The sequence below is a fragment of the Accipiter gentilis genome, unplaced genomic scaffold, assembly GCF_929443795.1.
Source record: "Accipiter gentilis unplaced genomic scaffold, bAccGen1.1, whole genome shotgun sequence".
Taxonomy (NCBI): Eukaryota; Metazoa; Chordata; class Aves; order Accipitriformes; family Accipitridae; genus Astur; species Astur gentilis.
The window spans coordinates 517,021-536,457 of NW_026060931.1; the positions used below are offsets into that span (position 1 = coordinate 517,021).

Here is a 19,437-nt window from a genome sequence, read left to right on the forward strand (position 1 = left end):
GCCTTTGGGATGTGCAGCACTGCCCGGTCCCAGCCACAGCGGTGCAGATGGCAGAGTCTTGAGGAGCGGGGTGGCTCAGCTGCGCTCTGAAATGAAATGGAGTTTTATGCTTTTAGAAGCGCGCTTGCCTTCATGCCCCCAGCATCGGTCCCTGCCACAAGTTACGCAGCACATGGCATTGCACAATCTTGCAGCCAGAGGTGCCTCACGAACAGAGCGCAATCTCTTTGATTACCAGGATACAGGCCAGGAGAGATCTTTGGCCTCCGGTTCACGGCAGTTGTCCCGACTCCCCCAGGCCACACACTGTTCACACAGCGGGAGCGAGAGGCCTGTGTCCTTGGTACCCTTGGGGTGTCCTTGCTAGTGCCGAATCCTCCAAGCACGAGGAGGGGATGTACTAACCCCATCCCTGGGATCCCGTAGAGCGCAAACAGCCCCAGCGCCCTGACACCGGACGTTGGGCAGAATCCAGTCCTTTTCTGGGAGCACGCGGCAGCGGGTACTGTCTCCTCCGGGGTGTCACGCACCCAGGGAAAGGGCCACCCCCTCCCAGGGGGATCCAGAGCTGCTGCTTTTCCCAGCAGGAGACTGAAAGACCTGACAGCACTACTGGAGCGAGGGCTGGGGGAAAGCGTGCCACCGAGCAACATTGCATGACCTTCCTTCGTGCCCTCGAGGTCCTTTTTCCTATTTCTGCCTCGCTCCGGTCAACGCAGCGAACAGAAGCGCGGGCAACGGTCACAAACGCATTTGCCATCTGGCGCAAGGAGGCTGTGGCTGCAGCTTGGTGCCCACTCGGCTCGGCTGAATCAACTTGTTCTTCTTCCCCCACCGGAAAAATACTGTTGAAAGCCAAGAGCATTTGCACCCGCAGACCCCGAGAGCCGCCTGCAGGCCCCGGGGCCACCCCAGCCTCCCTTAACCCTTTCCCTCCCCAGGAGGAGCTGGGGAGGCTCTTGGGGGTGGGGCGGAACACAGGGAGCCCCCGCATTCCTTCCGGGGAGACACCAAAGAGTCCTTGGCAGCTAACAGCCAGAAGGGACCATGGCACGGCCACCAAAGCAGCTCCCACTGCCTGGGCCCTGGGGCCCCCCAGCGCTCCAGCTTTTCCAGCCATTCGTGCTCCCCAAAACCTTCTACCCTTGAGGTAGGGACCGACCCCAACCCCTGCAGCCCAGGGATGCTCTTGGAGGACAAGAGCAGAGGTGACCGCCGGCCATCGCTCCTGTCTCATTCTCTCAGGCTCAGCCAACCCGTGCCGCCTGCCCACGCGGGAGCAGCCCTTCCCTGCAGCCCGGGCCCCCCAGGCACCACCAGCAGGTATGGCACCCCAGTCTGCTCTGGCCCCTTCGCCATCCCCATCACACCCGTTCCCCCGGCACTTTTCGCATGGGGGTTCAGCAAGCCCCGGTGAGCATCCTTGCCCTCGCCCGGGCGGCGCGTGCCCAGTAAAGCCCATCTGCAGAGAATTCCCCAAATATTTGGGGCCACCTCTCCCCTTTCACCTCCTAGATGCCAGTCTCCTCCCCGATTTGCAACCCTGTCCCACCGGCACAGCGGCTCACCCCGTGGGGATCACCCCGGCCACAAGCTCCCCACGCCCCTGGCCCAGAGCTGGGGGATGTCGGCCATCGGGGCCGGCTCGGCGGGTGCCCCTGGACAGTTCCCCCGGCCCAGCACAGCTCCCCCTCACCCACACAGGTCTGCAGAGGGCTCCATGTGGCTGCCTCTTCGACCCCCGGGTCTTCCGCATCCAGTGGACAACCACCGACCTGCCTCCACGGCCACCGCCATGCTTGGCCAAGGCGCCGCTTCTCTGCCGGGTGCTGCCCTGTGGGGTCCCGGGGGCTGCGGGGCCCCCCAGGGCCAACCACAATACCTCACACCCTACAAAAACCAGAGGAGTGGGGTGGCCCCAGACCCTCTGGAGCTGCCAGTGTCCATCCCTGGCTACCAGCACATCAAGGGGCAGCTGGCACAGATCAACATCGCCAGCACGGCCACCCCTGTGGGGGCACCCCCGGGCAGCGATGTCCACACCAGCCCCTGCGCTGCCGCCAACAACGAAGCCCTTGGGGACACTGCTGGCAACCTTGCAGTGTCCGAGGAGATGCTCCTGGAAGAGACCCTAAGGCTCTTCGGTTGCGCCCTGGATAGAGTGGGGGTCAGCCAGGATGCTCCCAGCAGAGGTTCCGTGCCTGAGGATGCTGCTGGCACCAGCACAGACACCCCCGACCATGACTTCAGCTCGCTCTCGCTGCCTGAGGAGATGCTCACCCCCGACTACTGCATCCCCGAGCTCAGCGACGCCATGCTGAGCCTCAAACTAGTCAACGGCGGCGGGATGGAGCCCCAGGAGCCGTGGCAGGGTGCGGGGATGGACCTGCCACCGTCCCCACCTGCCACGGCAGGCAAGCGGAGGAAGAGGCAGGCGCAGAGCTCCTTGCCAATGGCACCCAGCAAGCGCAGGGCTCTGGCAGCCAACGTGAGGGTGTGTGTGTCGGGGGGGGATTAGACAGGGGTGAGAGGGATGGAGATGGGGGCAGTGCGGGGGGTGGGAGAGGAGGGGTGAGGTATATGGCAGGGGGGGTGGGCGGGGGTGGCTAGGGAGGGGTTAGACCAGCTTGGATGGGACCTTTTCTCTTGTCTTTTTAATTAAAAGCTCCTTCTCCAGAACTGCTCGGTGCCTGTGTGGGACGGGGAGGGAGCACAGGGGACACCAAGAAACAGCCCCCAAGAGGTGCAAAAGCCCCACTGAGCCCCAAATCTGAGCCAGCAAGCCACGAGGGGAACCCAGCCACCCCCAGGGCCCAGTCTCCACCAGCTGGGCAGGCGATGGTGGGGGGGTGGGAACGGGAACAACTCCCCTCTCCCCTTCCCCAGGGGAAGCAGCCCTTTGGTGGGGAAGCCAGGACAGACAGGTCCCTGCAGGACTCACGGACACGGCCCCACGCAGAAAGCAGCACAGAGCCCCTGCGACAACGACAGACCTTGGGGGCCGGGGGGGACACGGGCACACACGACAACAAGGGCTGCAAGGCCTTCGTCTTGAACACCACCAGCGTCCCCTCCAGTGGGGACAGGGCTCAGTGCACAGCCCTTCAAAGCCTCAAGACCATCACGGCCTTCCTCGGGTCCCACTGACCTCAGCCCCCAAGAGCCCAGCTTTGCCTCACTGACACAGCAACATAACCCCAAATCACCCCAAGAATGGCGAGGGAGGGAGCTGCAGGCCAGGCAGGGACCCTCCTCCGCTTGTCTGGCTGTGCCTTGGGCAGCCGCAAGACCAGGAAGTGGGGAGAAAAAATCAGAAGGGAAAAAAAAATAAAAAATCACTGCACCGGCCAGAAAGTGCCTGAAAACTTCATCCCTCTTCATTGCCCATTTCCCATGCGAGCTCCACAACCTGGGAGCAACGCAGCCAATAGAACCTTCGAGAAGCAGACTCACAGCCTGCTGCAGCTGGCCCTGCTCGAGCAGCCGAGGTGGGCTGGATGATCTCTAGAGGTCTCTTTCAGCATCCATTCTGTGCTGCTGTGACTCTGTCTCTGTCGTGGTTTAACCCCAGCCAGCAACTAAGCACCACCCAGCCGCTCACTCACTCCCCCCCCACCCAGTGGGATGGGGGAGAAAATCCGGAAAAAGAAGTAAAACTCGTGGGTTGAGATAAGCACGGTTTAATAGAACAGAAAGGAAGAAACTAATAATGATAATACTAATAAAATGACAACAGCAATAATAAAAGGATCGGAATGTACAAATGATGCGCAGTGCAATCGCTCACCACCCACCATTCACACCCAGCTCGTCCCCGAGCAGCGATTTCCCCCCCACTCCCCAGTTCCTATACTAGATGGGATGTCGCATGGTATGGAATACCCTGTTGGCCAGTTTGGGTCAGATGCCCTGGCTGTGTCCTGTGCCAACTTCTTCTGCCCCTCCAGTTTTCTCGCTGGTTGGGCATGAGAAGCTGAAAAATCCTTGACTTTAGTCTAAACACTCCTCGGCAACAACTGCAAACATCAGTGTTATCAAGGTTCTTTGCATACTGAACTCAAAACATAGCACTGTACCAGCTACTAGGAAGACAGTTAACTCTATCCAAGCTGAAACCAGGACACTTTTAACCACTTAACATTCCGTGAGAAATACTGCAAGAGCTCAAGAAGAAAGAGCAGAAAGACAGGAGACAGGTGAAAGCCTAGAGCGCCAGCTAGACGGAATGAAAGACCCTCTTCCTTCTCTGAAGCTTCAGCAAGGCTTCCTTCACCTGCTTGTTCCTCCGACTGTCAATGACGGGGTTCAAACTGGGGCTGACGAGACTGTAGAAAAGGGAAAGAACTTTCTCCCTCCCAGAGGAGTTACCGCTCCCAGGCCCCGCGTACACGAAGATGGCGTTTCCATAAAAGACACCCACCACGGTCGGGTGGGAGCCACAGGTGGAGGTGGTTTCGTGCCATCCTGGCACAGAGCGGATGCGCAGATCGGTGGCCAGGCTGTCCAGGGAGCAAATCGGGATTAGGGCTAAAGGGAAGAGGAAGAAGCACACACAAACAGCAAAGATCAGGATTTTATGGGCAGGAGCGGCAGGGCAGGCCAGCTTTGAGACAGCAAGAATTTCACAGGAGAAGTGGACAACCTCGCAGGGGCCACAGAAAGGCAGGTGTAAAGCCAGAGAGGCTTGCAGTGTACCAAATACAAACACCAAAGCCCACAAAACCGTGGCAAGGGTGAGGCGCAGCCTCCAGATCACGATGAGGGCATAGCACAGGGGACGGCAGATTGCCACATAGCGAACGTGAGACATGATGGCCAGCAGCACGCACGCCGTAAGTGCAAAGATTAAATAAAGATGGCTCTGTGCCCCACACCCAGCAAAGGAGGGGGTTCTGCCTTGTCCAAGGAGGCTCCTTAGCATACGGGGGACATTGCTGGAGGCGTAGCAGATGTCCGCGATGGAGAGGTGGCAGAGGAAGAAGTACATGGGGAGGCAGTAGTCCAGGCAGATAAGCAGAAAGACAAGTGCGTTTCCCATCAGAGTGGCAGAGCAGAGGGCAGAGAAAAGGCCAAAGAGGCAGCGCTGCAGGGCTGGGGTGCTGCAGAACCCCAGGAGGACGAATTCTGTGACCGTCGTTTCATTCTGCACGCTGTGCTGGAGGTGAGGCAGCACAAACTGCGACCACGGAGATCTGGAAGCGAAGGAGCAAGGAAAAGGAAAGAAAAAGGAGAGTTTTCCTAAGAATGTTGCGCAGGAGGAACCGCTGCACCGGCTCACCAGCGCCTGGTTCTGCTTCCCCAGCATGAATGACACGTCTGTCCAGGGCACCTCCCCCAGCACCCAAAACAGACTGCACCCCTGCACAGCGCAGCCCACCCTGCCTGCACCCCCCCATCACTCCAAACCACGCTACACCCGCACAGGCTGCACAAACCTGAACGGCACCACCCAGCTGATCACTGCGCCCACCCCACGGCTGGACCTCCCAGACAAGTGGCCCCCAGCCCCTCACTGACCATCCCTGACCCATCCCTGACCCCATCCCTGACCCCCTCATCGACCCCATCCCTGACCCCCTCATCGACCCCATCCCTGACCCATCACCAGACCCCTCTCCCCCTCCCCTTTCCCCCTTCCTTCCTTCCTTCCTTCCTTCCTTCCTTCTTCCCCCGCTCCCCCGTTCCCGTCCCCTTCCCGCCCGTACCCACCTGCCGGCCCCGCCGCCGCTGCCGTCCGCCTTGCTCCCCGCTGCTGGGCCGAGCTCGCCGCAACGGCCCGACCCGCAGCCTCCCGCTGCCCACCGGCCTCTCGCCTCACCTCCCGCCCGTCCCCACGCACCGACCCCTCTGTGCCCACGCCACCTCGCTCCCGGCCCCACCACCCCGGGCGTAGCGCGTCCCCCAGCACCCCGGCCCGGGCCCCCGCGCCCGCTCAGACGACCCAGCAGGCCCGGGCTGAGCCCAGCGGGGGCGTAGGCCCCGGGGAGGGGGGGAGGGGGGACTCCCCCCCTCCCTCGTGCCAGCGAACGGCTGATGGAACCCTGCCGCCTGCCGCGGCAGCCGTAACCAGGGCAACCCAGCAGACCCCAACGGTCGCAGATCGCTGTGGCTGAGCGCACAGGAAGGCCTCTGGTGTCCCGGTGTGCCCACCTGCCTTCGAGCGAGGGGAGCCCGGCGGGCCTTGTCCTGCGCCTCCTGAGGACGAGGGAAGAGCCTCGGCGTGCCTGAGGGGCTGGGGGCTGCTCCCCGGCTCGGCCTGGCCATAGGTGGGGGTGGCACCAGGCCCTGGGAGGGAAGGGACAGAGGACAGAGGGGTGTCTGCGACAAGGGGGATGCCCCCATACAGACAAACCCCAGCCCCATAGCGGGAGGAGGAGGAAGAGGGAGCCAGTCCCGTCCCCCCAGGGCGAGGAGGGGTCCACGTGCTCCGGGGCAGCCAGAGGGCTTCTGGGGAGGGGGGATCAGGGGGCTTAGGGGAGTGACATTGGGGTACTTTGCGACACCCTGTGGCAGCCAGCCCTGCTCCCGCAGTGTCTGGGAGGACAGTGTTGGGACAGGATGGGAGCGAGGAGCCCCTGAGCACAGCCACCTCTGCCCCCACCACCCCTGGGGTGGCAGGGGGTCCTCCTCACCCCTTTCCTCCCTCCCTCCTGCAGGATGGCGGAGAGACCCCCTGGCCACGTTAGGCAGGCCTGGGTGGAGAAGGCTGGAGCTGCCCTGGCTCCCAGATCCAGGCCAAAGCCCCATGAGATGTCCGAGGTCCAGCTGCTGCGGGCAGGTGAGTGTGCGGGTGCTGTGGAGCAGGGGGCTCCCCAGCCTGCCCTGCCTTGTCCTGGGCCAGGCTCACATCCCCCAGCCAGGCTGGCATCAGAGCTCCCACAGCGCAGTGGCCGGGAAGGGAGCTCTGTTCTGGCGTTCTGGGACAGGGACTCTCCCTGTGCCCTGGTGCCAGCGCATCCCTTACCAGACCACAGCAGGGCCCCCTCCCTGTGCTGCCCTCCAGCATCACACCCTCTCTCCTGGGGCACACAGGGGACACCGGTGTCCCAGCCTTGAGCAAGGGCTTGTGGCATCCCTGGGAGCTGGGCAGAGGGCTCGGGTTTTCCCTGCTGCTTGCCCCCCAGCCCTTCCTGCTCTCTCTTGGCCAGATCTGTGCTGCTCTGCCTTGGCTTTGCCCAGGGAGGAAGACAATACCCTGGACATCATTCGAGCCTTCCTCAGGAGCAGACCAAAGGTATCCGTGGCCACTTCTATGAGGCTGTGCCCGTGTCTCCCAGCCTGTCTTTCGGCCCCTGTCCCGTGCTCAGGAGGTGCTGGGGGCTGTGCTGGGCCCCCCACCTGGCTGTCTCTCCCCCCTGACACTGTCTGTCTGTCTGTCTCCTCCCTGGCTGGCAGCAAGAGGCCCAGAAGCTGAGGTTTCTGGCCTCCATCTGCACCGTCTGCAGCACCACCAGCATGGACTCCGCTGCGTGGGACATGCTTTACTTCTGCCAGCCGGAGGTGGTGGAGACCATCGAGGTGAGGGGACGGCCAGTCAGGCTGAGGCAGGGGCAGGGGCAGGGGCAGGGGCAGCAGGCAGCGACACAGCCCCGGGGGCAGATGAGAGCTTGGCCAGGCAGGGGGGTTGCGGATGAGCACTGCTCCAGGTCTCCATCCTTGGAGATGCTCCAAAGCCACCTGGGCGGCCTGGCTGGATGTTTGCAGGTCCCTTGGCCAGCCTGTGGCTCTGTGACGGGCACAGCCCTTCCAGCCATGGGGCTTGGGACCACTGGGTGCCAGGATGGGGGCACCTGGGCTCTGCCAGCCCCACAGGCTCTTGCTGGGCGAAGGAAACTGCCCCATCCTGAGCTGTCCCACGCTGCTGTGCTCCCCAGGTGCTGCTGCAAGAGGAGCCCGCTGGCCCCCAGGGCATTATGGTGCAGCAGCAAGCCATGCTGGCCATCATCTCCATGAGGTACCTGCCCCAGCCCCCAGCTTGGTGGCCCCGATGGCACCGGTCCCAGGTGGGGGGCATCCCCAGTCGTGGGTCTGAGAGGGAGGCAGAGAACAGGGCAGGGGGTGCCACAGGGTTTTCCCCGCAAATGCAAGTGCCAGTGTGATGGAGGGTTGAGGGGTCCCCCATGGCATGGGGCTCAGCTCAGGTCTCTAAGCCCAGGGTCTGCCTCCTCCTCTGTCCCCGCAGCAGAGCGGGGCTGCTTCTGCAGGAGAAGAAGAACAGCCTCCTGTATGCCTGCTTCTGCAACATCTTCCACCTGCCTCCTCAGGAGGACACTCTGATGCTTCACTCTGCTCCAAGGTGTGCCAGGGGGTGAACCATGGGGAGTTCCCTGGCTGCGAGGCCCCTTCCTGGGCACCGCAGGGCCATGGCCGTCCCCTGCCAGGCTTCCAGGGCTGCCCCCAAGACTCTGTCCCCCTCACAGACCCTGGCCACGATGGACAGCATGCTGCAGGTGCTGGTACGCAGTGCCGGCACCCTTGGCATCGTGGAGCTGCAGAACATCTTGGAGGTCTGACCTTGGCACAGGGTCCCCATGGGCAGTGACCCCTGGCTTGAGCGGTGCCCACCCCCAGCACCTGGTGCAAGGAGGGGGGCAGGGAATGTCTCTCCTTACCAGCCATGCCCCCCCCCCACCCCCCTGCCTCCTGGCTCCCGCCAGAGCCCCTTCTCCTGCCCCAGCCCACGCCACCTCTGCAGCCTTGCCCGCTGCCCGTCCTCCCCAACACTGCCTCCCAGATGGACCTGCCTGTCTGGCAAGGGGAGCCCAGCCCTGGGGCTTTCCCCCTCCAGCTTCACCATGGGCCATATCCCAGAGCCCCCACCACAGGTCCCCAGTGAGGTGGTCACCCCAAAGCCTTGGAGTCCTTGGGTGGGAGGCAGAGGGATGTTTTTTGGTGGGGAGTGAATGGAAGGCAGCAGAGGCAGCAGCAGAAGCGGGATGCAGTGACCTGCCTGCCCGCAGCAGGTTGCTGTGAGGGGCAAGAAGGACACATGCCCCATCCCAGGCACTGCCCCAGAGCAAGCCTGGCTGTGCCATGCTGTGCCATGCCACCTCCCTGGCACACCAGCAGCTTTTCTCCTCCCAGCTGCTGCTGCCCTTCACCGATTCCCAGCTGGCAGAGGTGCAGGAGAGGGCCATGGCACGGATCGCCAGGCTGGTGAACTTCATCACCACCTACTCCCTGCCGCAGGTACCGAGCTCCTGGTCTGGGCAGCCCCAGTGCCCTGTCCCTGTGCCCCTGAGCCCCGGCACCTCCCAGGGAAGCTGGGCACCCAGCCAGCAGGTCGGGAGCAGGGGTCTTTGCCCTGCCCCTGTCCTGTCGATGCTCTCTCCCAGGGCAGGGCAGGGCAGGGCAGGGCTGCCCCGGGCACAGGCAGGAACCTGGGTCCGGCAGCCCTGCCCTGCTCTTGGCTGCTGCCTAGCTGCTCTGGGAGCAGCTGGGGCTCCCGTTGTGCTCACACTGCCTCTCTTCCCCCAGGTCTGCCCCTGCTTTGCCCAAGCCACAGTCCGCAGGCATCAGTGCTCCAAGACACATCAGTTTGTAATGCTGGGGAAGCTGGTGGGGCACCTCACCCTCTGTTGCACCTGCAAGGACAAGGGGATGCGTCCTGAGGCTGCAGAAGCTCTCTATCACCTGCACACGTTTGTCCTGCAGCAGAGAAGTAAGACAAGCTGTGTCGGGCTGGATCCCCCAGGCATGGGCAGTCAGGGGCCACTCTCCTTGACGAGAGAAAGCCTTATCCAACCTGCCTGCCTGCCTGCAGTCTGAAAAGTCATTTTGCCTTGCCCCCGCTCACAATAGCCCTGGACCCTCCCTGGGTATCTGCTCCCTGGACCTGTCTGGTGCCCTTTTTCTTTGCCAGCAACTTTTCTGCCCAATGCTCTCAGACTGCACTTCCACTTCTGCACCCTCTCTCTAAGCACCCCGTTTTTGCTCCCCCCCAGGCAGGTGGCCCTGGCTGCATGGCACAGAGCAGCTGCAGCTCCAGGAGGACTGGCAAGCAATGAAGCCCTGGCAGCTTTTGAAAATCAGCCACACCCGCAAAATCTTCTTGGTAAGAAGTGCCTTTGGCTCAGTGTGAGTGAAGGGACACCCGATGCGTGGGGATGACAGGGGCTCACGCTGTTCCCTAGGCAAAGGCCCTCAGGGAGCTTCAGTCCCCTGCGGGACCCTGATGCCCACCATCAGTCTCCTCCCCAGCGCAGCCTGGCTCCGTGCCCCGCTCTCACTGCACAGTCAAGATGCTCTGGGTGAGGCAATAAATCTCCCCTCCTCTCCTTCATCCTGCAGATGTTCACAAAATACCTCCAGTCCTCCGACCAGGCAGACATCATCCTCATGGCTATCAAGAGCTTGAGACACCCAAGCGCCTACAGCATCAGGCTGGCTGCCCACATGGTGGATGTCCTTGTGGCGGACCGTGCCTTCCAGCCGGGGCAGGTGAATAGCCCATGGGTGGCACAGCTGATGCTCCAGCCCACTGGGGGACTGTTCCTCCCCTGGCTCTGTGCCTGGCTAGCACTGACGCCGTCTCGAGCTGGCATACCGCACTAGGAACGGAAGCAGCTCCCAGTAGGAGCTGGGGAAATGGCTGCGCTCACCATGCTGACATCCCCACTCCCACCCGTGTCTCCCCTCCAGGTGCTGAACGTCGTGTGGGCCATCTACAGAAGCCGGCCCTCCGTCAGGGCGGTGGTAGCCCGCAAAAGCCTGGACAGGGCCCTGGTGGTGCTTGTGCACAAACACCCCAGGGAGTTGGTGGCCAGCCTGCTGCAGTGCTCCCCGACGTGCACCCGGTAAGGGGACCACCAGCCTTTGGGGGCTCCTCTCACACTAGGAGAGGGGCCCCAAGACCCTCCCGAGGGATTTCAGCCCGGCCATCCTCTGGGGTGTCCCTGCTGACAGAGCCCCGTGTCCCTGCAGTGTCGCCAGGGCCATGTGGAGGGCGATGATGTCTGACCTCCGGGCTGCGGACAAGGTGCTGAGGGAGCTGCTCAGCTTGCTGGTGAACCAGTCACTGCGCAAGACCTCCACCTCCACCAAGGACAACCCGCGCATCCTCTCCCTGGCTGTGAGTTGCTGGACGAAGCCTTGCTGACCTCCGGGGCTGATCTCAGCTGTCCGGGGCCCCTGCTCCCCTTCCCTGCCCGCCCCAAGGCTTTACCTCCCCAGGGATGAGGGGACATCTCAGCGTCCGGGTGTCTTCTGCAGGCAACCAGGGCGATAAGCGAGATCCTCCTGCAGTCTGTCTGCCTCTGGCAGGTGGAGGCAATTTTCCCCCAGCTTTTCCTGGCGCTGCTTTTCCAAGCGTCATTCACCACGGAGCTGACGCTGCAGGAAGTGCACATCTTCTGGACGGAGCACCGACAGGATCAGCTCACTCCCATCAGGTGCTCCATCCCTTTCCTCTCATCCCTGCCAACCACCCGGAGCCAAGCCAGGGTGGGAGCTAAGCATTTCTCCTTGTGCAGGTCTGCGGTGCAGTCCCTGAAAGTGCTGCTCTGCAGCATGGGCTTTGAGAGCCAGGTACTGGCCATCGAGGCGCAGGGTGGCTGGGACACCCTGCTCAGCTCCCAGACCCACCTCATGGGAGTGCGCATTATCGCCAGGTGAGAGCCCCTTCTCCCTGCTCCTTGGGGACAGGGTACCCCATGCCACCCCCTCCCTTGGGGCTGATGGCAGTGGGGTCCCCATTACTTGGAGAAAGTGGTACAGACTGGCGATGTCCAGGCTGGTGCAAACCCCCAAAAGATGTGCCTGCCTGGCTCAGGCCTGACAGTGCCTCCTTCCCCGTCAGGGAGATGATGAAGATGCCAAGGCGCCTGCGCTCCGCCATCTTCTGCCATCTGGTAGAGCTCCTCCGGACAGAGGACCCCACCTGGCAGATGGTCGCTATGGTCTTCTTCATTGAGGTGAGCCTGATGGCACCACTCCAAGCTCCCCCCGATGCTCGGTTCTCCCATGCCCACCACTGTGGGGAAAGCTGGGGCAGTGGGTGGGCTCTGGTTGGTACCATGGAGGAGCAGATGAGCAAGCAATGTGCTGTGGTGTGGGGCACGGGGACTCTCTGCAATCCCTGCTGCCTCTCTCTGTCTGGGCTTGGTCTTGCCCTGCGTCCTTGTCCTGAGCTGATGGTTGGAGCCAGCACCACACCTCAGCAGCTCCCACTGCCTGTGTTTCAGATGCTGGACTTTACCAACATCAGTGAAGAGCTGGTCCGTGCCCTGGAAATCTTCCCCATTTATCTGCAGAGCCAGTGCCTGGGGATGCCCAGCCTGGTGCTCAGGGCCATCCTCAGGCTCACCGAGAGGCCTGACACAGTGAGTAGGGGGCAGCCGGGACAGCAGCCCAGGGTGGAACAGTGGGTAACGTGGCAGCTCAGGCTTTCCTGGGCATTGTGGGCTGTGCTGGCTGCTGCCAGCTCTCCTGCCTCCCCGGCCCTCTGCCCCATGGCTGTGCCATGCCAAGGAGAGAAGCAGCAGTGCTGACGGGAACGGGCTCCCACTGCCAGCACGTCCCAGCAGGGATGCTGGCGGCAGAGCAACCGGCCTGAGCGTGGGGTCTGCAGGGCCTGGCCGTGAGGTGTTGAGCCCCAGGGTGAAACACAGCAGCCATGGCAGGGGCTGCTGGCAGCTTGGGCAGCTTTCCAGGCAGCGCCAGTCACCCACCAGCCTATCCAGGGGGGTCTGGTGGAGAAGGGGGCAGCCGAAGGGCTGGCAAGGAGCCAGTGCTGTCTGTCCTCCCCCTCTGTGCCCTGCTCTTCCCATGGGCATGCTGGTGAGCCCTGTCTGCCGGGACCTTGCCCTCGTAACCTGCACTGCCTGCAGAGAACCCAGTGGGGAGGCCGGTGTTCGTGGAGAGGGTTTTCACCCCTGTGATCGGTGGCTCCTTTACAAAAAGGAGGTGGCATGTCTCACACAGGAAAGGAAAGCCCTTATCCTGCTGCCGTACGTTATGGACCAGCTGCTGGATGATGACAGTGATGCCAGCGCCGCGGCCCTGCCCGTGCTTGGCAACATGCTCTGGCTGCTGGAGGGGAAGAGACTCAGCCTCACTGCCCTGGCACTGGCTGGAAAGCTCCTGCTGCTTTTCAACAATGTAAGGCTGGGGGAGAGCCCCATGTCCCCCTTCCTGGGCACCTCCATTCACGCCTCCCACTGCAGCCCCTGTGCTCTGCAGGGGGATGCTTTGCCCTGCAGTCCCCAGACCCCATTGCTGCCCTTGGTGGCTCCGTGCTGTGTCACAAACCCCCCACCAAGGACTCACTCCGGCTCGGCCTCCCTGCCGCAGCGGGGGACAGTGGTGGCAGGATGGCAGCAGGCGTGCTGAGCCCCACCAATGCACACCCTGCTCTGGCAGCATCCTCCAGCCTTCTGCAGGGCCTCCCTCTCTGGCCCTCAGCCCCGGAGACCCCAGTCTCCCTGGGCAGACCATCTGCATGCCGCAGCTCGCTGCCTTTTGCAGCAGGGCTGCCTGCAGCCATTTTGGGGATGTCTGTCTCCATGTCAGCCCCTTGCTTGCCATGGGCTTGTGGCTGAGGTCCTCCTCCCCTCTTCCCCCAGGAGCTGGACACAGTGCGGGAGCTCTCCATCCATCTCTTCCAAATTGCAATGGGGCTCGTGGTGGGTGCTGAAAAGAAGAAGATGAAGAAGGTGGTGTGGGACAGCCTGCTGCCACTGCTCTTTCACCTGCATGACCAGGACGAGAGTGTGGCCAAGGTGGGATTCCCAACCTGACTGGTCCTTTGGGGAGGGCAATGCTGACACTGCACTGTGAGGTCTAGCTTGTTGAGTCCCTAGGAACAGGCAGAGCCCCCCTCCCTGCCCACTGCTGCCTTTTTCCTCCTGCTGCCTGGTGGATGGGCAGGTGGGTCCCTTTCCCACCCAGCTCCCTCCACACAGCCCCTGGCATGGGTCCCTGCAGCCCCAGAGACTGGACTACGGCTCCGCAGCAGCCTGGGGCCACCAAAGCTGAAACGCTGAAGCCCCGACAGGCTTCCAGCCAGAGAGGGTGGCTGCCCTCCTCTTCCCCTGGGGTGCTGAACCTGCTGGCAGCATCAGTCCCCAGCTGGTGCGTCTTCCCTGCATGGGCCAGGACAGGCTCTGAGCCCCACCAGGAGGGAGGACACAGGGTCCTGTGCCCCCCATGGTGGTGGTAGCATCTGTGCTGCTCACCAGGCCTCCCAGGAAGCCCTCCGCAGCGCTGGCCAGTTCCTGAAGTGGAGGCAGCTGGTGCGACTGGCCGAGACGGCGCAGGCATGGAGGATCTGCGAGTGCTTGGTAAGCATAGCCCGAACACCCCTGGGATCTGCCCTGGGTAAGCCCTGCCCGTGCCCAGCAGAGGGGACCAAGGGCAGTGTCCCCACAGCTGCATGCACCCTCCTGGAACAGGCTCTGCTCCAGGCTGTCCTCACCTCCGGGGTCCCAAAGGGGACCCCGCCACCAGGATGGCACCCTAGCATTGCCTGGGAGCCCTCTGCTCCCTCCGAACCCCAATGCGGAGAGCGGAGAGCTGGGAATGTCCTGCTGGGGAGAAGAAGGGTGGTCCTTGGTGGAGGGATGGCCCAACGGGGGGGCCATCTCTGTGCCAACTCTGCACCCTTCTCTCCAGCTGGCCAGGAAGAGGAGCAGGGCCACGTACTACCTGTGGAAGAGCCAGACCTACCTGCGGAGCCCGCAGGAGTCCCTGCGGCTGGAGGCTGTCAGGTTCATCGGTGAGCCCCTAGCCCCAGGGTCCCTTTCTCTCCCAGGGTCCCTGTGTCCCAGTGCAGGACCTGTGGGGCACCCCTTCACTCTCTCCCACTCCTGCCTGCACAGGTAGGGCTGGCAGGAGGCTCATCCATCCCCTCCCCGATGCTGCACCCTGGGGTCAGCCCTCCCCAGGGAACTGTGTGGCCAGACAGACTGGCTGGTGGGTCCCTGATGGCCAGTGGGTCCCTGACATGCTGTGTCCCCCCAGGACTCCTTGGACGGGATGTGGATGAGCACGAGAACGAGCACAAGTACATCAGAGAGAGTGAGTGAGGGCAGCGGGGAGGAGGAAGGACCTTGGCATGGAGCTCCCCGCCCAGCCTGGGCAAGGGGGGCTCTGCTCCCAGCACATCTGTGGGAAGAGGGGTGTTTCGGGAGGGGCGTATTCCTAACCAGCAGCTTCGAGCTGAGCCATCTGCCCCCTGGTTCCCTCCTGGCCCTGGGAATCGTGAGGTGCAATGTGCCCTGCCTGGAAGGGATATGGGGCTGTCACCTCACCTCTGCTGCTTTGTCCCCACAGTCCTTCAAGGCCCAAGCAAAGACACCAGCCCCTTGGTCTCCTCCCTGGCAACTCAGACACTCCTCATCCTGGGACGAGGAAGGCTGAAGTCGAGGTTTAACCTACCACGGCTGAGTTTACAGATGACGAGGGCACGGATGAGGTCACACTCAGTCCCCAGCGAGGACTCTGCTCAGGCAGAGACAACGCTGGAGCCCCAGCCCTAGGATGCTCTGCAGGCTGGGGTATCTCCTCTTCCTGAGGTCTAACAGGAAAGGAGACACCTCAGCTGGAGGAGGACCCGGCAGCCTCCGGAGAGTGGCAGGACAGCCACTCTTTCCAGTGGTCTAGGACAACGCCTGTCCACGTGCTTCATCTTTGCCACAAAGCACCAGCTGCTCTGCTGGGCTGTTGAAACAGAGGGAAGGAGAAGGCCACGCCAAAGCTGAAGCCAAAGTTGAAACTGAAGCCTTCCCTCCCCTCTGCGGGGCCACGCCGGGGCGAATCCCTTTTTCTGCCTCCCACCGTCCAAGGATCCTGTGCTGCTTTGGGCTGACGTGGCCGAGCTCGGGAGCTACAAAGCCACCAATGCTCTGACTCCAGCAGCATCCTCCCCTCCACGTCCCCAGCAGGAAGGGCAGCTCTGCCTCCTGCCCGCACCGCCAGCTGCGCAGCCACTCCTGCCTGGGGATGTCAGAAGTCACAAGAGCCAGCAGGCCCGGGGGAGTTGTGGTAGCAGAGGGCCCTGCTTGCCACAGCACTTTGCCATCTCCTTCTCCAGGTTCGGGCACCAGGATGTCATCATGGGGCTGGACAGCCTGAGCCGGGAGTGCTGTGTGACGGCAGGGGGCCGGGACGGTACCGTGCGGCTCTGGAAGATCCCGGAGGAGTCGCAGCTTGTGTTTTACGGGCACCAGTAGGTCTGGGGCGGGAGAGGGGGCTGCAGGCAGGGGGGTCAGGCTGGGGCAGCGGTGTGCAGGTGCCAAGCATCACTAGGAGCCTGCCGGCACTGTGGGGATGCTGATGCCCCGGTGAGCCCTTGTCTCCTAAATAGGATCCCAAAGCATGCTCATAACTGATGGCAGTTGCCCCTTCTCTTCACAGGGGCTCCATCGATTGTATCCAGCTCATCAGTGAGGAGCACATGGTGTCAGGCGCCGATGACGGGTGAGCACAGGGCCGGGGTGGTGCCTGGGGTGCGCAGGCGGTGCCCCCCTCGGCCCCCTCGCCCCTTCCCTCCCTGGCAGGTCCCTAGCCCTGTGGGGGCTAACGAAAAAGAAGCCGCTGGCACTGGCCCGGCAGGCACATGGCATGCAGGATGCCCAGGGCCTGCAGCAGCCATACTGGATCTCAGCAGTGGCCGCCCTGCGCAACAGGGACCTCCTGGCTACAGGTGTGTGGCAGCTGCTTTGGAGTGGGGGTGTGGAGAGGAGGGCGTCCTGCTCCCTTACCTGGGTGGGAGTGCATGGCAGTCTTCTCTCTCTGCCCCAGGCTCCCACAGCGCCAGCGTGAAGCTCTGGAAGTGCGGTGAGGGATTTCGGAAGCTGGAGCCCCTCTGGGACATCCCGTTGGTATGGATGGGGAGGTGGGGGATTGGAGCTGGGCTTGGGGCATCTCTGGGCGGGGGCTCCCCTCCCTGGGCGGCAGGAGGAGGCTGCCAGAGCCCCTCACCCTGCCCTGTCCCCTCCAGGTGGGTTTTGTTAACAGCCTCAAGTTCTCTGCAGCCGGTGACTTCCTGGTGGCTGGCCTTGGACAGCAGCACCGGTACTGTCCCCCCTCCCTGGTGCTGCCCAGGGGCACAGCCCCCCCCTGCTCCTCCAAGGGCTCGGCGGAGGGTAGCCCCCATCTCTCTCATCTGCAGGCTTGGCCGGTGGTGGAGAGTCAAAGAGGCCAAGAACAGCGTCTGCATCGTCCCTCTGAAGCGGAGGGCTGCAGCCCCCAGTCCCGAAGCCCCTGACAGCCCTGAAGCCCCCGACAGCTCCTAGCCCCTGGCCCCAGAGGCACTGGAGCCAGGTCACCAAACCCCTGTCCCTGGAGCTGCGCCCCGAGTCCTTTGTGCAACCATCTTCCTGGAGCCGGCAGGACGTGAGCAGGGGGTGTCGCATGGCCCCCTGATCCTGCTGGCCCCCCTATCATGATGTGGCTCTGCCCTCTGCGAGGGTCTGCCCCTTTCCCTCAGGTTCAGCCTGACCTGAGCTCTGGAAGAGTCTTATTTAAAAAATAAAACAAACCAAACCCACTTTATTTACATAAATTACAAAATAAAATAATCACACTTTTGCTCACACTAAGAATCTACTCTTAAAAACGCGGTTGGGCTCAGCACAGCAAGGAGCCACAGCAAGGTCGTTGCTAGCAGAGCCTTGTGCTCTTAACACAGCGTTCCATTTTTATAGCTCTCATTTTTATAGCTTAAACCATGAGAGACAGAGTCACAGCAGCACAGAATGGATGCTGAAAGAGACCTCTAGAGATCATCCAGCCCACCTCGGCTGCTCGAGCAGGGCCAGCTGCAGCAGGCTGTGAGTCTGCTTCTCGAAGGTTCTATTGGCTGCGTTGCTCCCAGGTTGTGGAGCTCGCATGGGAAATGGGCAATGAAGAGGGATGAAGTTTCCAGGCACTTTCTGGCCGGTGCAGTGATTTTTTTTTTTTTTTCCTTCTGATTTTTTCTCCCCCCTTGCTGGTCTTGCAGCTGCCCAAGGTGCAGCCAGACAAGCGGAGGAGGGTCCCTGCCTGGCCTGCAGCTCCCTCCCTCGCCATTCTTAGGGTGATTTGGCATTATTTTGCTGTGTCAGTGAGGCAAAGCTGGGCTCTTGGGGGCTGAGGTCAGTGGGACCCGAGGAAGGCCGTGATGGTCTTGAGGCTTTGAAGGGCTGTGCACCGAGCCCTGTCCCTGCTGGAGGGGACCCTGGTGGTGTTCAAGACGAAGGCCTTGCAGGCCTTGTTGTCGTGTGTGCCCGTGTCCCCCCCGGCCCCCAAGGTCTGTTGTTGTTGCAGGGGCTCTGTGCTGCTTTCTGCGTGGGGCCGTGTCCGTGAGTCCTGCAGGGACCTGTCTGTCCTGGCTTCCCCACCAAAGGGCTGCTTCCCCTGGGGAAGGGGACAGGGAAGTTGTTCCCGTTCCCGTCCCCCCCCCCCCCCCCCCCGCATCGCCTGCCCAGCTGGTGGAGACTGGGCCCTGGGGGTGGCTGGGTTCCCCTCGTGGCTTGCTGGCTCAGATTTGGGGCTCAGTGGGGCTTTTGCACCTCTTGGGGGCTGTTTCTTGGTGTCCCCTGTGCTCCCTCCCCCTCCCACATAGGCACCGAGCGGTTCTGGAGAAACAGCTTTTAATTGAAAAGACAAGAGAAAATGTCCCATCAAAGCTGGTCTGACCCCTCCCTAGCCCCCCCCCGCCCACCCCCCCAGCCATATACCCCACCCCTCCTCTCCCACCCCCCACTCCCCCCATCTCCATCCCTCTCACCCCTGTCTAATCCCCCACACACACACACACCCTCACGTTGGCTGCCAGAGCCCTGCGCTTGCTGGGTGCCATTGGCAAGGAGCTCTGCGCCTGCCTCTTCCTCCGCTTGCCGGCCATGGCAGGTGGGGACCGTGGCAGGTCCATCCCCGCATCCTGCCACGGCTCCTGGGGCTCCATCCCGCCGCCGTTCACTATTTTCAGGCTCAGCATGGCGTCACTGAGCTCGGGGATGCAGTAGTCGGGGGTGAGCATCTCCTCAGGCAGCGAGAGCGAGCTGAAGTCGTGGTCGGGGGTGTCTGTGCTGGTGCCACCAGCGTCCTTGGGCACGGAGCTCCTGCTGGGATCATCCTGGCTGACCCCCACTCCATCCAGGGAGCAACCGAAGAGCCTTAGGGCCTCTTCCAGGACCATCTCCTCGGACACTGCAAGGTTGCCTGCAGTGTCCCCAAGGGCTTTGTTGTTGGTGGCAGCGCAGGGGCTGGTGTGGACATCGCCGCCCGGGGCTGCCCCCACAGGGGTGGCTGTGCTGGGGATGTTGATCTGTGCCAGCTGCCCCTCGCTGTGCTGGTAGCCAGGGATGGACACTGGCAGCTCCAGAGGGTCTGGGGTCAACCAACTCCTCTGATTTTTGTAGTGTGTGAGGTATCATGGTTGGCCCTGGGGGGCCCCACAGCCCCCGGGACCCCACAGGGCAGCACCCGGCAGAGAAGCGGCGCCTTGGCCGAGCG

The 19,437-nt window shown here is 62.7% G+C and overlaps 2 protein-coding genes across 2 annotated transcripts in view; both read left to right on the forward strand.

Annotated features, from left to right (window-relative positions):
• LOC126037114 (electroneutral sodium bicarbonate exchanger 1-like) overlaps positions 1-19,437 on the forward strand; it is a 247,320-nt gene that overhangs the window by 5,507 nt on the left and 222,376 nt on the right. The window lies entirely within an intron of this gene.
• LOC126037113 (collagen alpha-1(XVII) chain-like) lies at positions 909-18,930 on the forward strand. Its single transcript, XM_049797343.1, has 3 exons — positions 909-1,323; positions 1,705-2,216; positions 18,911-18,930. Exons 1-3 carry the CDS (start codon positions 1,184-1,186, stop codon positions 18,928-18,930), a joined length of 672 nt encoding a protein of 223 aa, XP_049653300.1. The 5' UTR covers positions 909-1,183.

What these genes read in the sequence shown, in the direction of transcription:
- LOC126037113 (XM_049797343.1), top strand. Translation starts at nt 1,184, where the DNA reads ATGCTCTTGGAGGACAAGAGCAGAGGTGACCGCCGGCCATCGCTCCTG. An exon ending in CCCCCAGGCACCACCAGCAG is followed by an intron (nt 1,324 to 1,704) that starts GTATGGCACCCC and finishes TCACCCACACAG; the next exon opens with GTCTGCAGAGGGCTCCATGT. An exon ending in CGTGCCTGAGGATGCTGCTG is followed by an intron (nt 2,217 to 18,910) that starts GCACCAGCACAG and finishes CACTATTTTCAG; the next exon opens with GCTCAGCATGGCGTCACTGA.